This window comes from Nannobrachium achirus (genome assembly GCF_963921795.1).
Source record: "Nannobrachium achirus genome assembly, chromosome: 6".
In the NCBI taxonomy this organism is placed as follows: domain Eukaryota; kingdom Metazoa; phylum Chordata; class Actinopteri; order Myctophiformes; family Myctophidae; genus Nannobrachium; species Nannobrachium achirus.
Window position 1 is genome coordinate 19,264,125 of NC_137815.1, and position 19,852 is coordinate 19,283,976.

Genomic DNA, 19,852 nt, shown 5'->3' on the forward strand with positions numbered 1-19,852 from the left:
AACTAAGAAAAAAGAAACGGCAGAGACATCCTTACAGCTCATTCTGCACTAATACACTTTAAAACAAGGATCTTTGATTGTTTTCTTTTCAGACCAAGGACCCCTTAGCTGAGAGAGATGAGCAGGGACCCCACTACAGTATTCTATAGAACATTTATGCATATTTTTTCACAGATTTGACAGCACCATCATCAGTGTTTCTGTACATTTATATTTTGTGTATTTATTTACACATGATCTTTTCTATTACAGTATTGTGTAAATTTTAGCTGACCTCGCCCATTTAGTTTATTGGTTCTCTTTTTGTTTTGTATTGTCTTTATTTTCTAACCTACCGGTATTCTCGCTGTCTTTTGCTCTCTCCTCTGTTGTAAAAGCTATTCTAGCATTAATAGATGATTAGCATTAATAGATGAATGTTACTAACATGAATCCAACATATGTTGGATTCATGTTAGTAACATTCATCTATTAATGACTTTTCAAACATTCAACCACTTATGTTTTACTATTAAAACAAATCCTGGCACGTATTGTCGGAAAGTGTGCTTCTTTGGGCTGGTGTGAACTGTGAAGGCTCATGTGAATTCTGTTGAGGATCAATCAAATAAATTCTAATCCACAAAAAAAACAGTGGTCTCGATTTGCTTACAACGCACTCACTTAAAATGCAAGAATGTTGCAACTTCACCCCCTCAATCACACCGAGTCTACCAAATTAAGGGTGTGAATCTGCACTTAGTCAAATTGACCTTTCTGTACTTGGTCTACCATGTTTTCAGTAAGGTCGCTTTTTCCTCCAACAAGGTCTGGTCTAATCTCAACTCAAGGTGCTCATACAGTACACCACACTACTGAGTTACCAATTGATTATGTCAGACATTATTCACCTGGATCCCAATAATACCCTTAAATTAGCATTTCCTCCAAAATACTACAACGCCCCAACTGTACAACACATGGCACATTACCCAGAGCTCAAATCCAATAACTTTGACATGCATCAGTGGAGAGGCCACAAATTGGGTGTGAGGTCTCTCATGGCTCAGAGTGGTGGAGAGGTTGGCATGCAATTTAGTGAGTTTCTTTAGGAATGTTTGTCAAAGTATTAAGCAACCACTTTGTCTTTACTCACAAATACAATATGTAAGAGACCGTCATAATCATGCTACCAGGCAGGCTACTAGGGGTGACATGGTTAAAGTAAACCCCAGAACAAAATAGTATACAGTATTATATGGAACAAATTACAGACTATGATCACTAAAGCACCCAGAAAGGCTAGTTTTAAGAGACTCATCAAAAGATATTTATTTGACCAATTACCTTCATTTTAGCTTAACTTAGTGACCAGTAATGTAATGGATTGATAATGCTTAGTTGTTTTTTTATTGGATTTTTATTGTCTTGAATGTGTTTTTTTAAAGACTGTACATGTTTTTATTGTGTTGTGTTGTGTTGTGTTGTGTTGTGTTATGTATGGTGTATTGTAGTATGTATTGTTATGTTTTTTTGTGGATTCCAAGAAGAGTAGCTGCTACTGGTGTGGGGATCCGTATGAATAAAGAATAAAGAACAAATGTCCTTGTGTCACAGTAAAATAAAGCATTCCATCGTCTAAAAATGTATTAAACACCTGTTTAAATAGCAAATGATACATAAATTACACTATAACCTGTGAAGAGTGGGCTTTCATTTTTGCTACCGGTCTTCTTACCATTGTTTTCATTTTGGCCCAGTGGTCCGTGTGGAGATGTGGATACATCACTGGGTTACCTCTAGACCAATATGTCATGCTGTCGAAGGATGTCAAATTCTGATTACCAATTTCTCCATCAAAAAACAAAGACAAAACATTCAATTAAATGATAATATAAATGCTTGAAACAAGTACAACATATAGATTGGTAACTCACTGCTGTTGCCTGAAGGGACTTGAGCTCCAAGTGCTCTTCTTTTCTCCAAATGACATATTTGTACTTGGACTAGCTAGCCTCACACAGGGAAGGATATATTGTGTTTCTTTGTTGCTTAGCAACACTTGGGCAACAGTATACCTTCTCTAGCAATATGAAAGCCGGATACAACTGAAGACACAGACGTGAGACACTCAACAGTGGTTCTCTGGGTCCTTAATAAGGACTCTTATAGACCTTGTCAGTGTGATTCCATGGCTTATTTCCTTTCCACTACTTATATTCACAAACACTGCAACAGAAAATAATCTGGGCTCCAATTACAATTGATGTTGCAAGCAACAACATACTAGTCTAAACCATTCTACCAACTATAAATGACATGTTTTAAAATGTCAGTTTTGTTGATGTTTTATATGGCAGCACACAGAATTATTAATGAAATGGCGGAGGCTAGAGGAAAGCTGAGAGGGACAAAGAAATATATATATATATATATATATATATATATATATATATAAAAACACATCATTTAGGGGGTTGCGACAACATACTAGTATAAACCACTCTACAAACTATAATGACATGTTTTAAAATGTCAGTTTTGTTGATGTTTTATTTGGCAGCACACAGAATTATTAATGAAATGGCGGAGGCTAGAGGAAAGCTGAGAGGGACAAAGAAATATATATATATATATATATATATATATATATATATATATATATATATAAAAACACAACATTTAAGGTATGACTCAGACTATTTGTTCTGTATGTATCTATTGTAGAATAACCTATCTGGCATTTCCAAAGAATGTGTAGTTACAGTACTTACAACAGTTTGGTGGCCGACAAAGTAATATAAAATATAACTTGTTTATACAATTAACAAATATAATATCAACACCAGCCATTAATTACAATGGATATAGAAGAATAAAGAATAAATAAAGATATGGAACTGGTAATACCGTGTTAAGTGTTTCAAGACATTGAAATATGACACTTTGCAGGCCTACCTCGGCTAGTAGTCTACTATCAGGTCCAGTGATTTCTGGGAATAAACTTTGCATTGGCTAGGCAGAGGATCTTTGATTGCACCCCAGGTCATAACGGCTTGGCGGCAATTTAACACTTCATGTTACACATGTGCTGCGAATGCAGAACACCGTGAGATTCTAATGACACAGGCTTCTCCAAATGAATTGTCATTCGTCATGGATGGAGAAGCATGTCATCAACATGGATCTGTCCCATTTCCCACATTCCCTCCTGATTACCTACCATTGCCTTCTAAAGTTTGTGTATGCGACCTGACGGTCGCTTATCTCCCGATTAGGGAGTCTTACGGGTAAATACACTTCACCATGTTAAATTCTAGATAGGATCTAGATCTTCAAAACACTGAATTTGATTATAATGCTATATCAAAAAGGCACAATTGGGCACATTTAGAATACAAATAAATGTACACGCGACTGCCATGTTAGAATGGCCTGTGTGTGTATGTGGTGTGTTAGTTAGCGAGACCTGTACAGGTAACCTAACTCTTGAAGCATAAAAGGTGCTTGCAGAAGGCAGGAAGGGCTACCACTGGCTCCGTCGGCCAGTAATGCTGATGTTTTGGGAGACGCAAAGCTGGCGTCAAAACATTAACGCCGTCCTTTGGCCCATGCCAGATAATCCAACTTTGAAGCTGATGTTGCTCCATGCCCAATTGTTTTATTAGTATCATTGTACAATGGTGGATAAAGGTTGTGCTACAACACTAGTACAATAGGCTCTATGCACAGCAGCCATAATGGAAGGAAATTGGGCCTCTTCCTTACTTCCTTCACTCACAGGTCTTGCCAACTACTACTCTGGTCAAACAGAGTCAGGGTGCTGATATTGTACATGTTGGCTCACTGGACACAACCTGCTACACCAGTGGGTCTGAAAGTGTGGTCCAGGTACCCTTGTGGTTCCTTGAAGGGGTTTCAAATGACCCCTCACAGGTGTGTAACTCTGAGTGTGTACAAATGGGTTCCTGAGGTTCCATTTCTACACTCTCAAGAGTTAAGCCCTTTGCACACAGGACAGTTGCGTTTCTTTCCGGTTGATGCATGATTAAAACGCATTGGATTTGGTGTGCAAGGCTGTGCGGAATCGGCGTTGCGGATGCCAAAAGGAGTCATAAAAGGAGTGATGAGTTTTTTACCGCATACGACAAGACGCACGAATCGAACTGGGATCGATCGAAAAAAGAAAAAAAAAAAACACACAGCCGCAGCCACTCGTCGCACGGCTAATTCGGATCCGGTGTGCATGAGGTCGTAGAGAATCAGTTTTCTTTAAAAAAAATGAAATTGTCCGTTTTATCCATGCGGATAAACGTGCCTGTGTGCAAAGGGCTTTATGGCGGTCCTTGAAATTAAAACATTTAAGAACCACTGTGCTACACTAAATGGAACAGAGTATAATAAGGTGCATAGGGTAAGGTAAACTGTGGTTTACCTCTGTGTGGTTGACATGACCGAACGAGGGTGTGAACCAGAAGAAGTTGAACAGCGTGTCTGTGTACATGTAAACAATGACCCTGAAAGGAACCTGAGACGGTGATTATTCTGCACAAAACATATGGAAACAGCTAACATATGGAAAATATTCAATGAATTCAGTACAAAGGACTCCAATGGAAACAAGCCATACCTGTAGTGCTTCCTTGGGTTTAAAATCCTCTTACCAGACCTTGTATTGAACTCTACTTTCCTGTGCTTTTCTTTAGCAAACTGCTAATAAAGTATTCAATCAATAAATCAGTATTCTGAGGCATCAACTCCTACAGTATGAAAATAACATCAGACCTACACACATTGTCCGATCAAAATATCACTTACAGTATAAGATACACACTTGTAGCATCTCCAACATTATCAGTAATAGGTGGCACATTATCTGTCCTTATTACACAGACAGGACAAGTAAGAAAATGCATTCATTATCCCACCTTGTTTTGGGAGTTGTAAGGGCTGTAAAAGAAACTGCCTTGGTGCGTGCGTCAGTATAGTTAGTTACATATCGGTGTAGAATGAGACAAAAAATGTGTGTTTATGATTTCCACACATTTGATTTTAGAAAACTTGCAAGGAATCTCACAGCCAAGAAGATACTTTTCCAAAAAGTTCCATTTGAGCATTCAAACATACCAGAACAGCTCTTGCTGAATCTGCTAAAGTATCCAAAATAAGTTACAAGTAGTACACAGTAAAATCTAGAGTGCCCATTTTCATTTTCAGTGTTAGGGTGCACTTTTAGAGTTAAATTAACACTCCAGATTTTATAATGTAGGTAGCCAAACATAAAAGCTATCCAATGGAAATAGTTTCATCTCACTTTGCTTTTTAAGATTCTGTGGGAGTCTGTGTCCGCATTACCGAGCGCACAGTTATTGTCATTATTTACGTAGGATCCCCATTAGTCAGTTGTGCATTTGTCTCCTAGACAAAGACATTCAATCTCAATCATCACCTTATGGACAATCCACTGAGTCTCTTTGCGGTGCATCATGTGTCTTCTTGGCCTTGCATTTCCACTTGCATGATCATGCGCTGGGCCACTTGCATGTTCATGCGCTGGAGGTCTTTCAATGCACTGGGCTGATCTTCCAGATCCTCGTGGAGAGACCGGGCGATTTCGAGGCTCCTGTAGTCTTCCGGTCGGACCAGATGCCGAACAACCTGGAGAGCACACTCTTTGAGGCTGTAAACTGTACAAAAACACAAAAAGACACCTCAGTTCATCTCAAATCTTGATTATGCAAGGTTTATATTCATTTATCTATAGAGTAACGAAGTCATGACGTCACTCACTCATCCCCCGGTTCAAGGAAGTAATTTCTCTATGGAGAATAACATTGAGTCATCTTAAAATCGTCTCATATAAGCACTGCGCTCCAAAAATAAACAAACTGTCTCCTCGATATTGGGGAGGTGGCTCTGTATGGTCTATGATAGTCAGTCACTAATATTTGATAGTCTGTTTCTAGCGAAAATTTAACTAATTCGGCGACAGTAACATTTGCGTTTTCTCACCATCTTCATATCCATATGAGTCAAACCGCAGAGATCATTTGTTTATGTTTGGAACACAGTTATTATATGATGAGATATGAAAAAATCAGAATGGGGGGGGGGGGACGTGAACCAGATAGGATGTGTAAAAATGACGTCAAACCTTGTTGCTCTATAGTGGAATAGGTGTAATCCCCATTGGCTAACACTGTGATGTTACCAATATCTAGTCTTCCTGGGGTTCCAGAAATCAAGTCTGTTGTCCTAGTTTATAGCTGTTTCACCTTTAAACTGCTGAGAATCGCAACTATTACAACATGCTTATAGTTATAAATCTATGCACAAACTACAAACTAACAATATACACCTTTTTTATACACACCTATCTGTAGATATCTGTATACAGACATCATAAGAGTTATATGATATACATTTACATTTGTAATTGTTTATATGGATTATGAATGTTATATGAGTAGGGCGTTGGAGTAAATATGTCCTTACTTCTTCCTACTCCTTTTTGAAAATGTTGGGGATGATCAATAATCACATTATTTTTTTTATTTTTTTTTATCAAATAAATACAAAATCACCTGGTAATGTGATACTGGCGATTACGGCTTGCCCATCCTGTGTTGCCCTGGGAAGAAACAGTGCTTTGCAGTTCACCCTTAGTGGCTCATCGGTCACTGCATCTCGGAACATCCATGGATGGCCTAGAGACGCACATGGTAGACGGGACATGATCACAGAACGGTAACGGTACAAACACAACTAATAGCTGCCTCCTGGCATTTAACAGACACTCTTAATCCAGAGCGATTTACATTAAGCAAGGATAACACAAGGTAATACATGAAATGCATAGCAATAGTAATCTAGGATCATAAGTAAACCAATAACCTATCAACACAGTCTAACGGTACAATATCCAACAAACAAAAAAACAATCATCTGTACATTGAAACTATACACACTACAATGTTCTTCAATGTTTTCAAGCCAAGGACCCCTTATTTGAGAGAGAAATGGAGCAGGGACCCCCACAACCTTTTCAAAGATTACATAGTTTCATTGTTTGACGGCATGATCATCAGTGTATTTCGGATTCAGGTCAATTTGTATTTTTCAGATATTTAACCACTTGAACCGTCAAGACTTGACCTTTCACTCTGTACTTAGTCTGCTCTTTTTCCACTCTATACCAAACCTCTTTGTCAAAAATAGCCAATCTAACTATCTAGCTTGTAGATCTGCCATTTTTGTCTTAAAGTTCTCCGAATATGGACACTAGGGTTCAAGTGGTTAATATAAAAAAGAAGAGAAAGGTTTCTATCACACAAAGATTTGGAGAACCCCCGGTAGTAACTCTGAGGACCCCCTAGGGGTCCCTGTTGAAGACCCTTGCACTAGGGTGCCAGGTAAACAATGAGCTGGTGGCATCTATCTTCATAACATGCTATCTAAATTACATTTTGCCTTTGAGCAAGCCTGCAAGGACATCGAGGCTAGGGCTACGGTAAGTGCTACGGGCTAAGGTGGAGTCTGAAGAGGTGAGTCTTCAGATTACACGGTGCAAGATTGGGAGTGCAGTTGGTGAGTTTGTTCCATTGTTTGGAAGCCAGAAGGGAAAGAGTCTGGGATGTCTGGAGCTGTTGTCCCAGATGTTTTAGTGGTTCTGTTTTAGTGGTACTGTACAGCACATACAGTATGTTTAGAATGGCTGATCTGATATTCCATACTTTGCATGTCAGAATACATGCAATGTATATGGAATATCAGCAGCCAGCCATTCTAGGGTTAACACGATACGTGCTCCATTGTGCATAGCCATGGTTCACATGTCAATGATGTCATTACTCATTACATGCCATTATATGACAGTCACGTTTCAGGGCTACATTGTGTATAATATAGCCTCGTTCGCAGCCCCTGTTAGTGCAGGGGTTTTCAACAGGGAGTCTGGGACCCCTAGGGGGTCCTCAGAGTTACAACAGGGGGTCCACCAAATCTTTGTGTGATCATGTTTGATCACTTGAACCCTATAGATTCTTAGTGGAACATTAGCCAAAAAATAGCTGATCTACAAGCTCACAACTTGTGAGCTTGTAGATCAGCTATTTTTTGGCACAAAGGTTTGGTGTAGAGGCAAAAGAAGAGCAGACTAGTAGGCATTGACAGTTCAAGTGGTTAAATATATGAAAAAAATACACATTCATCCAATTATCCAAACTACACAGATCATGATAGTGCTGTCAAGTCTAAATTGAATAAGAAATAATCCATTTACATTTTTTATCTGCAGCTATACGATATGTGGGGGTCCCTGCTTCATTGCTCTCAGCTAAGGGGTCCTTGGCCTGAAAACGTTGAAGACTTCTGGTTTAGTAGTGTTTACCCTCAAACGTGTTCATATTTCTCCCCGTTCGTGGCCTCAGATCGCCATAGGAGTGGAGCTCTCCTCTGTAATCGATCCACATCGGTCGCACCGTGCGGGGACTGTGGTTGCAGATCACGGCTTGGACCGGTACTTGACTGTCCAGGGATCGGATGAAGATCAGCGGCCGATGCGGCGGCTGCTCCCCCTGTCCGCCTCCCTCCTCCGGATCCTCCTGGGGCATCGCAGACCTCGCACTGGGTTTACTTCAGGAGAGACTAGAGTTAACGCTTAGTTGGCTGTTTGGCTAACTGGAAGTTATGGCTAAACTAACATTAGATCCAGGGGACAAATGTCTGCTTTTCTCAGCCAATCAGGCCAACATGTCAAAATGACACCGTCTGCGTATGGAAACGTGGAATAAAACATGTGGATTATCACTTATATAAGCTAAAAGAGTTGTTGTTTACCCTTCTCGCCTGTTCTATTTACATTCTTCTGTCTTCCTGCCGGAAGTGTTACGTCAGTCGGTTCTGTGCTCTGATTGGCCGAACCGTGCCGTGGTGCACTGTCCCTTGCCGCGGGAGCGCGCACTCGTGTTTGTTGCTTAATGTTTTCTCTTGGGATGATTTTTGCACACATTTATATTTTGTTCTGTTCTGTTCTTTGATTTGATCTTTTTTTTGTAAAAAAAAAAGTGCGTTTAATATATTAAACGCACTTTGTAGGCCTACCTTTGTTGTGATCTATAAAGTGCATGGCATTATTATTGTTCATTATAATGATGATAATAATATTACAAAATACAAAATAAATAGGCCTACATGCTTTGGAAAATAATTTAAAGTAGTAAATCTACAAAGGAACGTTCATTGTTTATGCCACAAAATATAGCAATTTGTAGCAATTGTTGAATTATTAGGCGTTAAATGAACAAATTAAATGTTCAAATTAAAGTATATTGGCCTAAAGAACTTAAAAGAAGCCTACTTTACTAACCTACCAGGCTGTAATAAGAATGATGAAAGTAGCTTATATCATGTTAAAACCACTGCTCCCAAAACTACTTGCCATCCATCCATGTAGACTTGAGTTGTTGAGCTGCTACTCAATCATGATGCTGAAGAATAGCTCCACCCACAGGATAAAACCCAGGCCAACAGAGCGTTACGTTACAAGGATAGGAGCTGTGCTTCTCTTCAGGATTTATTAGGCTACCAACCGGTAAGTATAATTTATAGGCTATTGAACTTCAGTTTGCAGCTGATAGGAGTTTAATTCGTTCCAATTGGATGCATATCTTGAAATTAAGAAAATGATGAAGTCAAAAGATCACCATGGAAGTTTTGAGTTTGAGTTTTGAGCGTTGAGATATAAATATAACCTTTTTCAAAATAGGCCTATAGTTGCTTGAAAGTGCGTATTGTTTTATAGGAATGACAAGCATGAGCTCGTAGCCTATCATGTCAGGCTATAGCCTAATTGTCTACTTTTCAGTCTAAACTTTCTGAAACCATGATGCAGCGTTATCACTCAAAAATGCTTTATTTCACAATTTTCACAAGATAGTCTTTTTTTTCTTCTGCCTTTTTTTTCTTCTTTTTTTTTCTTCTCCACAGTATGATTCATTCATCATCATCATCCTCATCCCCCGATCCGCACAAAAAGAAATGCACCCTATGAACAGCAGTGATTTGACGGTGGAAGACTTGCCCAGGGATGAGCGCCTGGCCACCGCGGAGATCGCGCTGCTCAGCGTCATCTTCGTGAGCGCCACCGTCCTCAACACCGGCCTGCTGCTGCTGCTCTGGGCGCAGCGCAAGCACGCGTCCAGGATGCGCGTGTTCGTGCTGCACCTGTGCCTGGCCGACCTGGTGGTGGCGCTCTTCCAGGTGTGTCCCCAGCTCGTCTGGGACGTGACGGACAGGTTCGTGGGCCCGGACGTGCTGTGCCGCCTGGTGAAGTACCTGCAGCTCCTCGGCATGTTCTCTTCCACTTACATGATCGTGGCGATGACGGTCGACCGATACCAGGTAGGGATGGGACGATAAATGCATTTGCTATTATCGTTTATCGTGGAAAAAAAACTCACAATATTAATCGTATCGTGGATAGCCTATATTTAATTTATGGTGAAATCACTTCGTCATGCACTGGGATCAAATCATCTTTTATTTGCTGAGCTGCATGCATATATGGTACCAGCCGTACCACTTAAAACCTCTATAATAAGCTTATTCACGGCCCGCCCAATCAGCAAATTTCTCAGCATCCCCCGGGTGCTGACATCAATTTAGAAGTGGAAACTATAACAGAAATAGCTGGACTTAAAGCCAACAAATCATTATTTCGAACGGTAAAGTAAATTATAATGCTTTGTGCCTTTTACTATCTTGTGTTCTTGATCATGCTAGCCGTATTTTATACTATTTGGAAATTGCATTACATTTGCGATTTCTGTGTTAACTCTATAGGCTATAGTACGATTTTCCCCTTCAAAATGTGACTTCTGCACCCGGGGGATGCTGAGTGGGCGGGCCGTGAATAAGGCTAATTGGCAAAACAGACCTAAATATTGTACTTGATGCAGTCTTTTTTACCACTCTGTACCAGATCTCTATCTCTTTGCCAAAACTAGCTAATCTACAAGCTCACAACGCATCCCGTTGCAACATGTTGTGAGCTTGTAGATCGTCAAAAAAAATGTTTTGGCAAATGTTCCGTCCCAGAATAATGGATGTAGCACTGATGGAAGCATGAGCTCAGTTCGGGGCCCTCCCCAGGTTGGCAGAGGGAGAGCAGAGCCCAGGATTACAGATTAGGCAATTAGCCCTATTCACGGCCCGCCCACTCAGCATCTCCCTGGTGCTGAGTTATGTTTTGAAGGGTAAAACCCTGCTAAAAGCCCATAGAGTTAACACAGAAATCGCAAATTTAATGCAATTAAGTATAAAATACGGCTAGCATGATCAAGAACACAAGATAGTAAAAGGGACAAAGCATTATAATTTACTTTACCGTTCGAAATAATGATTTGTTGGCTTTAAGTCCAGCTATTCCTGTATTAATTTCCCCTTCTAAACTGACGTCAGCACCAGGAAGTTGCTGAGAAATTTGCTGAGTGGGCAGGCCGTGAATAGGGCTAATTGGCATTGGGTGAAAAATGGTTTCAAAATCGTGGGATAAAATAAATAAATAATACAAATAATGGATGTTGGGGGGATATTTTGATTATCGTGATATATCATAAATCGCTATTATATTGGTCACAATAATCGTGACATGAAATGTTCATTCCTGTCATCTCTAATACCAGGCCATATGCAACCCCATGGTGAAGTTCCAGAGGGGACGCGCGCGGCTCAACCTCCCTGTGTGCCTCGCGTGGGGCTTCTCCCTGCTGGCCAGCTCGCCGCAGCTCTTCATCTTCTCCCGGATCGAGGTGGCCCCCGGGGTGTTCGACTGCTGGGCACATTTCCTACAGCCGTGGGGCCTGCGGGCGTACATAACCTGGGTCACGCTGGCCATCTTCGTTCTCCCCGTTGCCACCATCGTGTTTTGCCAAGTGCGCATCCTCCGCGCCATCCAGGCCAACCTCCACCACAAGACGCACCAGGAAGGCTGTTGCGAAGGTCAGGCACTTGCACACACAAGACATCAAAGGGTGCTTGAGCCCCTGCCCTTTTATCCACCTGTAAAAAGTGCCCTCTCCAGACCATGAATGCAGTTTTTACTATGGAAAGAAACGCAAATGCCCCCTTCCCATGCCATACATGAAGGAAGCATTCAAGAGAATTGACTTGTCCAAACACTCCTGAACTTACGGTAAATGCAGCATCTTATGTTGAAAGAATTGCTTTCTGTGTAGAAATCTATGCTGTTATGTCACATCTCCAGTATTCACTTGATTATGCTTAGTTCAGTGTGGTATCAAGCACCGAAAATAGCCGACCTCCAAGCTCACAACGCGCAGCGCTGCGACGCGTTGTGAACTTTCCACCAAAAGTCCCCTTTAGAAATGTCATCCCTGGGGTGTCCGGTGGCCTACTGGTCAAGGCCCATACCACATAGGTACCGCCACATAGGCATGGTTGCCGCGGCGTCGCCGGTTCGATTCCCGATCCGGGCGACCTTTGCTGCGTGTTGCTCCCCATCTCTCTCTCTCTCTCCCCATTTCCTGTCAGTCTACTGTGCTATCAATAAAAGCCTAAAAAAATACATTAAAAAAAAAGGAAATGTCATCCCCTGCCTCTCTAACGTTCTCTGCACGTCCCTGGCGAAGGTGCCGCAGCTCTTCCAGTGGTGGTGGTGCCCCACAGAGCCAGCAGCGTAGCCGGGATGTCAAAGGCCAGGATCAAGACGGTCAAGATGACGGTGGTCGTGGTGTTTTCCTACGTCATCTGCTGGGGCCCCTTTTTCACTGTCCAGCTTTGGTCCGTTTGGGACACAAGTGCGCCAATAGAAAGTAAGTTCCCACCGGGGGGCCAAGTGATCTAAAACCCTTTTCATAAGTTCCGTTATTTATTCTGCATTTGAGCCACGGACCACCATTTGATGAGATTTCGCGTCTCGTACCCAAAACGTAGAATATTTTGTTACCGTTGGATAAGCTTTTCCATGCTTCTATTGATGTTGGTATCATAGGAGACATCGCAGGCAAACGTTGATCAAAATAACAATTCTTAAATGTGAAATGTGAGTGTGAAAGTGAGTGAGTGGGAGTATATGTACTGTATTGGATGTAAAAAAAATAAAAATCTTAAATTAACTAATACAGATGCTTAACAACAATTTAACTCTTGAGATCTTAAAATGTAAGGATCCATTTTACGCTCTCAATAGTTAAAGATCTATAAGGGTCCATTTGCCAGATCTCCATCATTACGCTGGGGACCACCTGGAACCCCCTCAAGGACCACGGGTGGTCCCCGGACCAATGGTTGAGAACCACTGATCCAAAATATAAAGTTACTGTACAATCAAACACTTGTCTTGTTTCTTTTCAATTTAAATCCACCTTTAAAATTCAAATAGAGCTTTGGCCTTTTACGCACATATTGATGATCAACGTGTTCAAACATTGGTGTTTGTGTTTTAGACTTTTGATCCAACATTTGTCCCACTTTCTTCTTGTCATGTCATTCTAGCTGCGACCTTTGTGATCCTGATGCTGTTGGCCAGTCTGAACAGCTGCGCAAACCCCTGCATTTACCTGTTCTTCAGCGGCCAGATGTCCAAGAAAGTGGTGGCACTTCTATGTCGGAGGCAACATGTTAAGGATTCATCGAACGACGACGCCACTGTCGTCAGTTCACTCAATAGCTGTTAAAAGGACAATAGACGTGCTGCTTTTTACAGGGTTCCCGCGGTCATGAAATTCCTGGAAATATTTTGAAATTAGAAAAATATTTTTCCAGTACTGGAAAAGTTTGGGAATTGATCAAGGGTCCTGGAAGGTCCTGGAAAAGATAGCTATGCATTGTCTTTGGTTATTGATTTTGTTAATACTTTAGTTAATACCTTTTGTTAATGACAAATTAAACATTGGCCAAATTGTCAAATATTAGAGGCAGAAATTGTGAAAATAGCCGTTCTACATGTTGCGAGGCGTTGTGAGCATGTAGATCGGCTATTTTCACAATAAAACCGTGTTATACAAAATTCCTCAACTCTTCGGGGGGTCACTGCCTGAAAAGGTTGAGAACCACTGGCATACACTGCCTGTCTTTGGGCATTGCACATAGGGAGTAAGCGACTCGTTATTGAGCTGAATTATTGTTATATAGTCCTGGAAATCGGGTTAAATATTCTGGAAAAGTTTTGGAAAAGTTTTGGAAATTAATTGGTAAAGATGTGTGGGAACCCTGTTTTTATCTTCTCAATCCTTCTTCTCGTGCTCTCATATATAATGTCCATTTATATTTGCATACTTGTGTTGATTTCTAATTCTGAATCTTTTTTGATATAATTTTTTTAATACATGTTTTGAATATTTGTTTGCTAATGTAAAAGTGCTCATCACAAAAAAAAGAGAATAGACATGTAGCTAGGATTTGGAAAACTATTCAGTTAACCAACTAATGTGCTCTGTATTTATATGGCCTCTCAAGGTCAGGGTGATGTTATTATACATTTTCTGGCACGTTGCAGGTGCAGTGACAATGATGTCTGTACATTATGTTAGATGTAGGTTTATCTGTTACAAGTTCTTACTTATCGATGTTTTGGTTAATTTTAGGGAACATGTATTAATGTTTTCTTAAAGTAGTGCTCTACAGCAAATGAAAATTTACGACAATATTTTGTAAAAAGTTATTATATAGCTTAATGGTTATAAGCTGTTAACATGTTTAATGCTTGTTGTATGGTTGAAAATGTGCATTTAAAGGGAGGGTATGTGTATATTCCGATCTGTCAAGCCTTCTCATTGCTAGTGGGTGTTCAGTAACAGCAGTCTCCACACATCATTCCAGCTCTTTATTAACCCATTTAGGCCTAGAATTATTGAATGCTTTAACCAGTGAAAAATAGCAGATATACAAGCTCCCAGCGCTGCACCGAGTGCCGCGCTGCGAGCTTGTAGATCTGCTATTTTTGGAAAATGTGTGCAAATCTTTGAATATTATGTATTTTCTTAAGCGAACGTTTGTAAATCAAATTTTGCTTCCGGGTGGTCCCTGGAACTAAATATTTTGAGATGGGGGTCCGTGGCCAAATAAATATCATTTTGGGGGTCCTTCACATGAAAAAGTTTGAGAACCACTGACATAGTAGTCTCTCAAGAACAGACTAACTGAGCTCCATTTAAGTGAAAAGGACCTTTTCTTTGACGATGGCTGGCCAGATTGCTGACATAGAAACATAGGTTTTTCAAAAAATCTTAGAAGGATTCAAAAGACTCTTATAGAATCGGGTCAAAAGTCTAATTTTCACGATTTTTCAAAAATAGCAGATCTACAAGCTCACAGCGCGGCACTCGGTGAGCTTGTATATCTGCTATTTTTCAATAGTTAAAGCATAAAATAATGATACACAATACTGTGTACCCGTTAAACAGAAGATTTTCATGTCGGGATACCAACTTTATCCAATCAGGAAAAACAAGTGAAATGAGTGATGACAAAAAGAAATTAGCAGACTGGAACCTGATAATGTACTTTTGTGCGGTGCTCCTGGAACGAGCCAAGCTCCAACATCTGGCTTTGTCCGGGCCCATAAAAAAGTGTGTCCTACATCTGGCCTAGATATGGCCTACATCTTGGCACAAATGGGTCAATGTTTGTTGTCCCATTGTTCAAGCTTTCCGATGTGATTGGCCAGCGGGACGCTTGATGAAATTAACTCATAAATAGCACTGCTCACTTCACACTAGGTGTGATTTTTATTTAAGAGATGGGGAGACCCCTGTTACTGAACAAACACTCTAGCAGTGGTTCTCAAAGTGGGATCCAGGGACTCTCAGGGTTCCTTCAGGGAGGTCTAAATTGACCCTCACAATTCTGTAACAGTAACAGTATACAAATGGACCTGTTATAGGGCCATTTATACTGTCAGAGTTAAAGGTGGTCCTTGAAATTAAAAGGTTTGAGAACCACCGCTCTGCTTTAACTTATCCTACCCTTGAGAGTAAGACATTGGTATCTCTATTACTGTAACAATTTGTTATTGTTAAATTAAATGGTATTCTCACAACATGCTATCTTCCTTGTCTATATTTGTAAAAGGTATTTATCGGATATTTGTCAGATGTACAAAAAAAGTACAAGCATGATACTTGTGATACGTTTGTTGAAAGATCAATATAAGTTTGGACTGAGCGAGTTGATGAATAGGACCACTGTCGTTTGAAGTAACAGGCTACTGTACATCAGGGTTAGGACCATAGGACAAGTATCATGCACTTCCCTGCAGTCATCTGTAATGGTCCACTGATATAATGGTCACTAGCAGGGCAGGAATTTCAAGGAGGCCATGAAGGCCATGGCCGTTGTTGCCCCTCAGTTTGGCCTTGTGCCCCTCAAAAAATGGCATGCCCTGAGGCCACAGTGGCCTTAATGCCCCAGTTGACTGTACCACTTTCTCCTGTGTCTCTTTCTTGTCATGTAGACACAAATGCCTTTGTTGAGTCCACATTTTTTAAACCAATCCAGTATCTTTGATTGGCGCAGGGCTGAGCATGGATCAGATTGTAATTACCAATTTATTTATTTCACAGCAGATAGTCTACATATTACATTTAAAATCATACTTAACCCTTTAGAATTAAATTAATTATTTCAATGGACCAATATCTTGTTTTATTTGATGGCCTTCCTGCCCTAGCATTTGGCCTTTGTGCCCTCAAACAATGGACACAAAGGCCACGTGGCCTTGCCCCTAAAATGACGAAATGCCAGGCCTGGTCACTAGAGACAACATATAGTATTTGTCTACAACATTACAATCTATTGAGTTGAGAACAATTAGTGACATGGTGCGTACAGTCTTGGAAATACAGCCACACACCACCACTGACTACATCTTAGCATGGGAGCTGGCCTCTGATGCAAATAATGAGATTCAGTGTATTTACATTTGATTCCCAAGGTAGAGCAGTGAGAGCCTGCATCCATGGTAGGTAGGTGTTTATATCAGTACACCTGCCAGTGTATAAAACCATATTAATCCATATACAACATGAACTAGCACATGGGGAATAATGAGCCATAATTGCTCATCTGTTACATGCTCACATGTATTTACGTATTAAGTGTTTATTCCATTGGCTGGCACCTCAAAAGGACCTTTGTGCTCTGCACCTTTTGATAACACATTTACATTTTGACCAGGACAGTGCCCTTTGAAAACTCATGCCCCTCGGTCATGCAATACCTGTTACCCCTTGTCTAGTGTTTAGTGCAACACCCATTATCAAAGGAATTGGAGGCCGGTCTATAATGTCTCTTTGAAGCCAAAAAGAAAGAAGGGGGTGCCGTATTTTAAGTGAATGGCATTTTTTTCCACTGCCTTTTTCCCTTTCATCATCGGAAAAAAAGGCAACACATCTCCATATTTCCAATTTTCACTTCCGTTTCCTCAGTGGAAAATATCTCAATACAAGAGCAGATGAAGGCCTGTGCCTGTGTGTGTGTGTGTGTGTGTGTGTGTGTGTGTGTGTGTGTGTGTGTGACGACTATACTATGATGTCATATTGATGACATCAGGGTTCTACATTATGAAATGTACAGACATTTGTAGATTTGTTTTGTCCATTAGACTTCTTTCTCATCAAAGTGAGAGCCAATAATCTTGTACATGCTTTTATCCCAATTTAGTCATTATTATGCCAGTTAAAAATGTGTTAATTCCTTCTATGATTGCCACTGCTGTTGCACCCTACAGGCTCACCTGCCAGTGAGGAGCCAGGCAGATTATTAGACTGGCTTTAAGATGTGAGTATGTGTTCCTTCCTAAATTAATTAGTCATCTCATTCAGGACATCAGTCCTGTGTAAACATATGTAGCCTAGTCTAATTTATGCTTCTACAAAGGAAGCATTGTGGGAATGGTCGCCCAACAATATGACTCGCTGTACTCCTGGTTATTTGTTTAGTTTGGTATTATATTTCTTGTTACGTGCTTCTTTCAAAGCAACACACCACTTTACCAGCTGACAAAGGCAGGCAAGACACTCTCTGGGAGTCACAGTAGAACTGTATATTTATTTGGCTTGACGGCAAATTAAAAGACATGAGATAACAAGCTTTGGAACCAGGCAATTGAGCCGTGGCCTTCAGTGTAGCACACATATTGTCAGGGGTGTATGGAGATCTGACAGCCGGGCTAGCACAAACCCAGGAGACAGGACAGTGAGGCATCACCAAGACACCAGCACTCGTTGTTTTACATTTGACATGCTGTTCCTTTTCCCTAGAAGAGTCTATATCAGCACAGATCACCAGTAGTGCCGTCATCTAAAAAAATAGCAGATCGACAAGCTCACAACACATTGATTGTATTGCGGCACGTTGTGAGCTGGTTCTAGGTTCACGGTGGTCTTTATTAGTATTATATCTTGTGTACATGTTCATAGGAGTAAATCACAGCATCATAAGTATCAGTAATTAAAGAGACAAGAACTATGTGTGGATCAATTTGTTGATCAGCTATTTTTGCCATTTGTCATACGACAAATTATATATAAGAGATGACGCTCTAAATTATTCTTAACAGGCCTAATAACTCTAGATTATAATTGTTTTACCAACTCTACTGCATATTACAGTATATCATTTCCAAAACAGAAGATTTTAATTACTGCCAGAAATCTTTCCCGTGTTTCAGGGTCACTCATACCAGTTGTGGAAAACATCACAAAACATTTCAATGCTGCACACTGCGACTGCGTAGTAGAAAGACCACCATAGTCGTTCTAAATGATTTCTTATTGCATTAAATTATATTTCCAGCCGATGAGTCAAAGACTGATAATGTGTCAGGATAGGAGTTTTCAGATTCTACATGCAGTAGATTGAGGAGAACACGTTATGTCGGACGACACCAAATCATTGCCACTATGTACAATTAAATCTATACAAACATGAGCCAACAGCCTCGGACATTAGCAACGAACACACGCATCAGAAAAATGAGCTTAAATCTCACAACGCATGACAAAATAAAACTATTTTAAGTTACCACGCTTCAATGTACAAACATTTCACCGGTGTCTGTGGACAACCTGATTTACTAAACTCAAATCAAAGACATTGAGCTGCAGTATAGGCACGCTATTTTACACACAACATGAAAATTGTATAGGACAAAAGAAAATTACAGCATTTGCTCTCTGCATTAACTGGCTTAAATCAGCTTTGACTCGTCTCAATCAGGATCTATTCGAGATGAGGCAAGTAAGCAAACTCTAGTTTTCCCGTGTGCATATGAAGCAACAAGAGGCACAAATGTCTTTTACTGTACAATGAGCCATCTTTCTTTACAAAATAGCCCCCCCCCCCCCCCCCCCCCCCCGTCATATCATACAGTCTGTTTTCAGAAAAACAGGTGGGACATATGAAGCATGCGTCTGCATACACGGAAAAATATGTAAAATAACATTTTCCAAACTCACTCAATGGATACAAAAATACACATTTCATTCTTATCGAAAGGATCAAAAACAGTCTCGTCTTATTAGAGTGGCATACTCTACGCACATTTTCCATCTGCTTTCATACAATGAATGAATGTCAGTGGCCTGTGACAGCTGAAATAGACCAACCCAAAACAATTAAATAAAAAGAAAAAAAGAACATAAGACAACCTGAAACCTAAGCGGGTTATTAATTGTTAATTTGTTGATTTTACACCTGGTTAAATAAACAGGGTTACGTTTGGTAAATGCTAACTACAAGTGTTTGAATATTCAGCTCAACTGTATGCCCAGTTTACCCACCCTCCATAATACAGGTGTGTGTGTGTGTGTGTGTGTGTGTGTGTGTGTGTGTGTGTGTGTGTGTGTGTGTG

At 40.4% G+C, this 19,852-nt stretch overlaps 2 protein-coding genes across 2 annotated transcripts; one reads left to right on the forward strand and one right to left on the reverse strand.

Annotated features, from left to right (window-relative positions):
- Positions 1-2,765: 2,765 nt before the first annotated feature.
- On the reverse strand, positions 2,766-8,840 carry vhl (von Hippel-Lindau tumor suppressor). Its single transcript, XM_080727549.1, has 3 exons — positions 8,369-8,840; positions 6,564-6,686; positions 2,766-5,666 (listed from the first exon to the last, which is right to left on the reverse strand). The coding sequence occupies exons 1-3, from the start codon at positions 8,589-8,591 to the stop codon at positions 5,464-5,466; spliced, it is 549 nt and encodes a 182-aa protein (XP_080583675.1). The 5' UTR covers positions 8,592-8,840; the 3' UTR covers positions 2,766-5,463.
- A 1,177-nt stretch (positions 8,841-10,017) lies between these two features.
- Positions 10,018-13,676, forward strand: LOC308286880 (vasopressin V2 receptor-like; the record flags this gene model as incomplete). The annotated part of the gene is made up of 4 exons (XM_080728003.1): positions 10,018-10,380; positions 11,664-11,979; positions 12,648-12,812; positions 13,495-13,676. The coding sequence occupies 4 exons, from the start codon at positions 10,018-10,020 to the stop codon at positions 13,674-13,676; spliced, it is 1,026 nt and encodes a 341-aa protein (XP_080584129.1).
- Between the last annotated feature and the right edge of the window lie 6,176 nt (positions 13,677-19,852).